Consider the following 7946-nt stretch of genomic DNA (forward strand, 5'->3'; position numbering starts at 1 on the left):
TGGGTTGGGTTGGAAGAGAAGTCGTGACTAAAGGAAGAGCTGGAAACATTGAGATGTCTCTAAAGCTCACCCTCTGTCTCACCTCCTTGGCTTTTCTAGCCTTCAGGCTTTTATCACTGCAGATGGTGACTGCAGCCATGAAATTAAAAGACGCTTACTCCTTGGAAGGAAAGTTATGACCAACCTAGACAGCATAATAAAAAGCAGAGACATTACTTTGCCAACAAAGGTCTGTCTAGTCAAGGCTATGGTTTTTCCAGTAGTCATGTATGGATGTAAGAGTTGGACTATAAAGAAAGCTGAGTGCCGAAGAAGAATTGATGCTTTTGAACTGTGGTGTTGGAGAAGACCCTTGAGAGTCCCTTGGACTGCAAGGAGATCCAACCAGTCCATCCTAAAGATCAGTCCTGGGTATTCATTGGAAAGACTGATGTTGAAGCTGAAACTCCAATACTTTGGCCACCTGATGTGAAGAGCTGACTCACTGGAAAAGACCCTGATGCTGGGAAAAATTGAGGGCAGGAGGAGAAGGGGACGACAGGGGATGAGAGCGTTGGATGCCATCACCGACTCAATGGACATGAGTTTGGGTAAGCTCCGGAAATTGGTGATGGACAGGGAAGACCCGTGCTGCTGTTCATGGGGTCGCAAAGAGTTGGACACGACTCAGCGACTGAACTGATCTGAACTGAGGAGCGGAAATGAGGTGAAGTGAAGTCGCTCAGTCGTGTCCGACTCTTTGCGACCCCATGGACAGTAGCCCATCAGGCTCCGCCATCCATGGGATTTTCCAGGCAAGAATACTGGAGTATTCTTTTCCTTCTGCAGGGGATCTTCCCAACCCAGGGATCGAACCCAGGTCTCCTCATTGCAGAAAGATGCTTTTACCGTCTGAGCCACCAGGGAAGCCGGTAAGAGACCGGCTAACCAAGAGGAGGGGCCTGGGTGGGGCGGGGCGGGCCCTGGCGGGCGGGGCTAGGGCACTGGCGCGGTGAATAGATTTGTCCTCCGGACTTCCCCACAGCTCAGTTCTCCCCGCGGTTCCTCGGGTCCGCCAGCTTTCCTTCGGTCCCGGAGCCTCTGGCGGGCAGACAAGATCTGGGCCATGGGGCTCTCTCGTGTCTGGCTGTTTCTAGACGGCCTTGCCTTTTTTGTGCTCCTGGGTAACGCCGCCGGTGAGTGAGGTTCATTGAGGTCTCAGTCTGGACGGAGCCCGGGCTGGGTCAGGGGTTCGGGTGGTTAGTATTCGATGGAATTCGGTGAGCGTCGCGGGGATCGTCTCAATTGCGGCTTGGGTTGAGCGAATAGAGGAGTTGGGGGTGGGGGTGGGAGGAAGGTGGGGGTCGGGGAGGTGTAAGGTCTAGGAGCGGCCGGGAACTTCACACGGCTTGTGGCGAGCACTGCATCCCGCGTTTCAGTCTCTTTCCAGTTCCTAGCCTCTGCTCTCCCTGCCCCACCTGCCCTCCCCGGTGTCCTCATCACATGCCTCAGTCCTCAGATTCTCCTGATTGGCAAGGCAGCCCGGTCCCCACTCCGCTCCCTGCCGCTTCCCGCCCCGCCACCGCCCCGCCCTGTTGCTGTCTTGAATGGCGTTTTTTCCAGGTCCCAGGCTCAGGCGATCACTTCTTAGCCGTCTGTGGGGCGCCCTCTTATGCCCCTGAAAGCTGTCCTCTCCTATTCTTAGCTCTGCCGTCTTTTCTCATTTCTGGACGCCGGAAACAAGGAGTTTCCAGGTTGGCGGCCCTCAGGGGTCCTCAGCCCCGAGAGTTAGGGCTCTTTTTCTAGTGACCAGGGCCTCTGGGAAGGGGCAAGCTGGATCCACAGTCTTCCTACTGCTATGGGCACTGTGGCGGCTTCTGAATCACTGACGGAAGTTAGGTCTGAGCTTTGGGACCAAAGGATTCTTCCCGCGATTTCCGTGGTCCCCCCTCCCCCACTAACGTGAACTCTAATTTTCCGCTGTGCCTGTGGTCCCACAACTGACTCTCTCCTTACCTCCTCTCTTGCTGGCCCTCGAGCCCCCTCAGGATTTGCCCTCCCCCCTCGGTGCTGCCCCCTCCCCTCCCTGCTGCCCCCTCCTCTCTACGGCTCTCTGATCCCTTCCTAAGAGCCCTTCCTAGGGCGTCCCCACCCTCATTCCTTTTCCCACTACAGGTCCCTCCCCTCATGGGTCTTTTCCTGCGAGGATCAGTCACCTGCAAGGCTCCTCCCTCCCCTCAGCTTTCACTAGCCTTACTTTTCTTCGGATGACTTTCACCCTTGAATTTTCCTCTCCACCCTCTGCGCTATTTCACCAGGGGGAGCTCTCCTGCCAATGATCCCTGGGCCTTGAGCACAGTGCCTAGCCCCTGGGGGAAGACCTGTCCCCCACTTGACACCCACCCTCCTACCTCCGCCCCTTGCAGGCACCTGCTCTTGGCCCTCATCCAAGGGGAGCTTTTCCCCCAACACGGCCCCTCCCCACTCCTGCATCCTAAACTTCACCCTCTGGATTCCTCCACTCCCCGGGCCACAGGTGCTGGAGTCCTCTTGCCCTGGTCCCTCTGCAGTTCCCCCCATGGCACCTTGCCCTGCTCCCACTCTTGTCCGACTGCTTTGGGCCCTCACCAAGTTCTCATCAATCACAGGCCCCATGGTGCCCAGAATCTCCACCTCCCTCACCCAGGGCATCCCTCCTCTTCTGTCTTTCCCTTAACCCAAGGCGGGGAGGGTCACCCCTGAGCCATGCTCACCCCTTGCCCCTCAATCCCAGGCCCTCACCACATCTTCTCTGCAGTCTCTTCCCTTCCCCCACAGTAGGAATACTGCCCTTGGTCCACTGCCCACCTCCTTAGCCTTCATCACCCTCTCTTTGGTTCCACAACCCCAGTCGACTCTCACTATCTCAATCTTGTATCCGAAATCCTTGTTTATGCCACTTGGTCAGCAGGCTTTTCCTACAGGGAGTCTTCTCCCAGGCCCCCACCCCCTGCTTGCTGGCTGCCTGACCCGAACCCTCTGTGGAGGTGTGACCTCACTCCCTCCAACCCCTCCCACCATGTAGGTGCTTCCCAGTGTGCACCTTGGCTTTCTCTTCTCTTGCCACTCCGATATTTTAATTCTCCGTGACCCTTATGCACATGGCACTGACTCCTCTCCCAGGGGACACTGGCAGATGCAGCCACCTCCCCACCTGGGGCCTCATCATGCCTCTTTGCACTCTGCGCCCAGACCCACTCCTTCACCTCCCCCAGGTTACTGGCCCACCTTCATCTCTCTTGGGGCCACAGCCCAGCCCCTCAGGCCCCTCTGCCTCCTGCCTCACCCTCCCTGGAGCCTGCCTTGTCCATGATGAGCCTGCACCAGGGGCAGCAGCCCTCTCTCTCCATCTCACCTGGCCCCCCTCTGACCTGGGATCCCTCTGGTCCTGGGTCTGACACTGCCCTTCCCTCCCTCTGACTCCACCTCCCCTCACCCTGCTCTTCCTGCCTCTCCCCTTGCCCTCCTCCCTGGACCCTTAGGGAGCCGGTGCCTCCCTGTCCTGGCACTTGTCCTACACGTGTGTCCATCTCCACCCTCCCCCTCCACTCCTCGATTCCCCTCTCCCTCCTTCTCTTTCCCATTTTCCCATATGGAAATCCTCATTCTGGTCCCTTGTACACATGCATGTTCTGCATCCTCAGCACCTGGAGCAGGTCAGGACACAGAACTTGTCTGTTAAACATCCGATGTGCACTTGTCTCCAGAAAGCAGCTTCATCTGTGGTTCCTCCTTCCCCAGTATCCCACAGTCTTTTATACAACATGACTGTGCTTTCCCGGGATGGCTTTGTGCAGTCCAGGTTTTTTGCTGAAGGATACTTGGATCGTCAGGCCTTCCTGCACTATGATCACAAAAAAGGCAGGGCAGAGCCCTGGGGACGGTGGGCTGACAAACTGGCAGCAGAGACATGGGAGACAGAGACCACGGACTTGAATGCGACCTGGAAGGAACTCAGAAAACTTCTAGCAGAAATCCTGTCCCTACAGGAGGAGAAAGGAGATGATAGTGGAGAGGGGGGCAAGAGTGCTATGGGCCATTTTCCTGGAAGGTCTGCGACCCAGAGCGTGGGCCTCTTTCCTCTGAATTTGGGGGTGGGGGTGAGGAAGTGGGGTCTGTGAGTTCAGCAGCACAGGGAAGACATGGAGGGGAGCAAGCTTCACAGAGAGGACAGGTACTGACGCTGGGCCAGGCCCTTCCTCTGCCCCTGTTCTTAAAACCTCCCATCCCGACTTGCCCACGGAGACCCTCCCTATCCTCTGGGCACGTATGTGCTCTGTTGGCGCGGTGTCCTGGGGTTTCTTTCCTGTTCTGTTAAATCCACTGTAGAAAGCTGGGTGGGTGGCGGGGCATGAACTGCCCCTGTGACAATCGTCCAGGGGAGCAGCGGGTCCTCTGACAGAAACTGTACGAGGGGAGGTGGGTGTCAGGCAGCAGAGGAGGGCCTTAGATGGGGGTGGGCCTCTGGCTCCCAGCCTGCCTGATCCAGAAAATTCCCTCTAATCCCCAGGAGTCCAACCTTCACAGCCCCTTCCCCAGCATCAACAGTGGTCCCAAGAGAGTGAGGCCCATCCCACCCCTCCCCTTCCCGCCAGAGGACTTGGGCCCCAGGGTGCAGAACTTGGAGCAGGCCTGGGGGGATGAGGGCTCAGCCAGAGGTGGACAGTGAGGAGGAGCAGCTCTGTGCGCGCCGTCTTCCTTGAGGGAGCAGGGCTTGGCCGCGGGCCTCACTGGCTCTGTGCTTTCTCCCCACAGTGCTCCCAGCCGTGAATGTGATCCGCAGCCAGGACTCAGAGGGCATGGTCTACCTCACATGCAAGGCTTTTGGCTTCTTTCCCCGCAATATCTCAGTGGTCTGGTATTGGGACGAGGAACCCATGAGCCGGGACGCCCAGGAGTCTGATGGGAATGGGACCTACTACACCTGGGTGACCATAAGAATTCCCCAAGGAGAGGAGCCGCGGGTCAAGTGCATTGTGGAACACAGCGGGAATCACAGTGCACACCTCGCACCCTTGGGTGAGACTGGGGTGAGCCTGGAGGCAGTTGTGACCCTGGGAGGGTCAGAGGCCAGGGTCAGGGAGAGGAGAGCAGGTTGTGGCTCTGGGGTGCCCGGGTTGAATATAATAAGGTCCTTTTTCAGGAAAGACCCTGGTGCACCATAGCTCATGGTGGATCGTGAGCGGTCTTGTTGTTTTTATCATCGGATTTTGTGAATTGTTATATTAAGAAGAGGAACACAGCATCAGCTACAGGGAGGTGAGAAATCTGGGCAGGGGGTGCTCTGCGTGAGATTCGGCAGCGATGAGGATTTCAGCTCCCTGCTCTGTTCGGAGCTCTCTTTGTGTTCTGTCAGGCTCACCGGGGCTTGTCTGGGGAGCATGTGTTGGATTATGTGCTGGTTGGGAGGGTCAAGGTGATCCAGGAATCAGAGAGAACCTTTAGTAAAGTGTCTGTACCTGGTGAGGAGGGGATAAAAACTGAAGAGGCATTCAGAGGAAAGGTGACAATCTAAGTGCCTGTCTGCATTTCTCCCCCCTGGGTTTTCAGTCATTATTAAGAATCCAAGTGAAAGCATCATAAGGCTCAAACTAGGGGTCAGTGGATGGTCAGAGCCCTGCCTGTGATGTCCCCTTGCCAGGCCCCACTTGGAGATGTCTTGCAACCTCTCAAATTCCTCCTCCATGAACTAGCTTCTGAGTTCAGTGTCTGCTGGGTCACCCCCAGCCTGCACCTTTCTCAAGTTCCCATCAAGTGCCCCCAGCTAGCTGGGCTCTCCTTCCCCATAATATGGAGGACTAGTAGACATCCCTTGACCATTTGAAGAGAGGAGACCAGTCAATCCTCAGGCAACTGGGGTCACTGATTTTATCCTGTCTCCAGGTTTTTCCTATCTAGCCCCTTGGGATACTCTTTCGGGCAGGGCACTGGGTCTGCGCTTTGTGGCCTCACCCTGCCCCCCTGAGTCAGTTCCCTTGCTCGTGGTGGTCACTGCCTTGTAGATGTGGAGGAAGGGATGGGCTCTTTGACTGCTTCCCCATAATCAAGTGGGTTGAGGGGAGAGGAAAAGAGAAGCAGAGCTTTGTGTGTAGCAAAGAGCAAAGGCAGAACGTGGAACAGTAAAGAGGTGGCAGAGACTCGGCTCCTTCTGTCGAGGCCGCCTCTTCTGTGTCAGGTGCCTTGTTGGGGGCATGGTTTCTTATCCCCAAACCTAATTCCCTTATCAGTTGGCCTTCGGCCTGGGCATACAGGGGTGGTTAGTTCTCACAGCAGCAGACTCTGTCCGTGTAGCACCCAGAGCAGGGACCCAGCAGATCTGTAGTTTCTCCTGCTCTTACCTGGGGAACATCAGTTCTGGTTCCTCTGGGGCAGAAATGGTTGTCTTGTATGTATTGGGGCATTTGCTGGGAACACTGTGAAAATCATGTGCTAATTTCTCAAAATCACTTTTGAAGTTTTTAGTGTTCAATAAAATTGTTTATGATTTCAGGTGGCAAACCTTAATAGGATTTCCATGCATATTGAATGAAACAGGAATTCAAATGGGGTGCTCCCACTGGGAGGTGGAGGGTAGGATGGCAGTCCCAGGATGCAGAGGGGGCCAGGTACAGCCTCATTCTGGGGAAATTCTCAAGAACCCCAATCCACATTGAAAAGCAGATCCCCTGCAGGTAGTGAGGGCGAGTCCTGGTTGACTCCCTGGCTGAGCAATGCAGGAGGGCCTGCTCTGCCTCAGCCCAGCCCAGCATCTGGAGTGGAGCTCGGATTCCCCGGAAGGAGCAGGAAAGGCCAAGTGCAGCCTAGGAGCCTGGGGCAAGAAGGAGGGTTGGGGTGAGGCCAGGGGTGCTCCAGGGTCCGGTCAGGGGGAGAGTCCATGGCAGTCTAGTGTTTCTAGACGGGGCTGCTGTCCCCTGGGCCTCTGGATGGGCTTTCCAGTTCAGAGCTGCTGGCTCAGGGCTAGGGGGGAAGGGGGATGGGGGCTGCAGGAGGTGGAGGTCAGGGTTGACGTGGAGCCAAGCCGTGGAGCAGGTGCTTGTTTGGGTGAGGAGGCCGAGAGCTGAGGAGAGAAAGGAACTGTGTGTGTGTCCACTCCCAGGCTAGAGGAGCATGGAGCTGGGTCCTGTCTGTGAGGGAGCCTCGCGTTGCATTAGAGAATGGATCTGGGTTCAAGGCGGAAAGGCCTTGGGTTTTCGCTCCGATCTTGACCTTGTGTCCTGCGACTTCTGTCCCTGTCGTGGAGGGTGGTGGCAGCAGGGACAGGGGATGGTGTGGATGGAGTCAGGGGAGGAGTCCAGCAAGAGCTGGGAAAAAGGAGACAAAAAAGAACAGGTGTGTCTTCCCTCAGAGGAAGGCAGAATCTGACTTTGAAGCAACTGAAGGACAATCTCTGAGGAAATGAAAAGCATTATTCTGCACCCAGTTGGTCAGTGATTTATTGGTTTTTCTTTTTCCCCAGAGCCTATTAGCCTACAAGACCTGGATCAATGCCAGACAGAGCCAACTGATCATAATGGCCTCGCACACCCAGAATTTCAGTCCTCGTGTCAGACTCCAGCTCCATCAGTTTAACAGGGGAAGCTTAGAATCTGCCGCCAGGAGGCCTGAATTCAGTTCCTAGTTCTGGTCTTAATAGTTCTTTTTCTTTTTTGTGTGCTCTTTATTTATCTTAGTATTTTTAAATTATTTTTATTTTGTTTTATTTTTAACTGGAGAATACTTGCATTATACTGTATTGGTTTCTGCCATACAGCAGTGTGAATCAGCCATAAGTGTACATGTATCTCCTCCCTCTGGAACTTCCCTCCCACCTCCCCCATCCCATCCCTCTAGGTCGCTGAACACCAGGTTGAGTACGTCGTCAGGTCCTGTTCCTCCCTGCCTGGTGCACATTAAGGCAATTGGAATAAAGAACTCATTCCATATCTGTT

The 7946-nt window shown here is 55.4% G+C and overlaps 1 protein-coding gene across 1 annotated transcript; it reads left to right on the forward strand.

Annotated features, from left to right (window-relative positions):
* The first annotated feature begins 984 nt into the window (after positions 1–984).
* LOC102395273 (MHC class I polypeptide-related sequence A) lies at positions 985–7946 on the forward strand. Its single transcript, XM_045164686.1, has 3 exons — positions 985–1175; positions 4774–5037; positions 7475–7946. The coding sequence occupies exons 1-3, from the start codon at positions 1106–1108 to the stop codon at positions 7585–7587; spliced, it is 447 nt and encodes a 148-aa protein (XP_045020621.1). The 5' UTR covers positions 985–1105; the 3' UTR covers positions 7588–7946.

The sequence above is a fragment of the Bubalus bubalis genome, chromosome 2, assembly GCF_019923935.1.
Source record: "Bubalus bubalis isolate 160015118507 breed Murrah chromosome 2, NDDB_SH_1, whole genome shotgun sequence".
In the NCBI taxonomy this organism is placed as follows: Eukaryota; Metazoa; Chordata; class Mammalia; order Artiodactyla; family Bovidae; genus Bubalus; species Bubalus bubalis.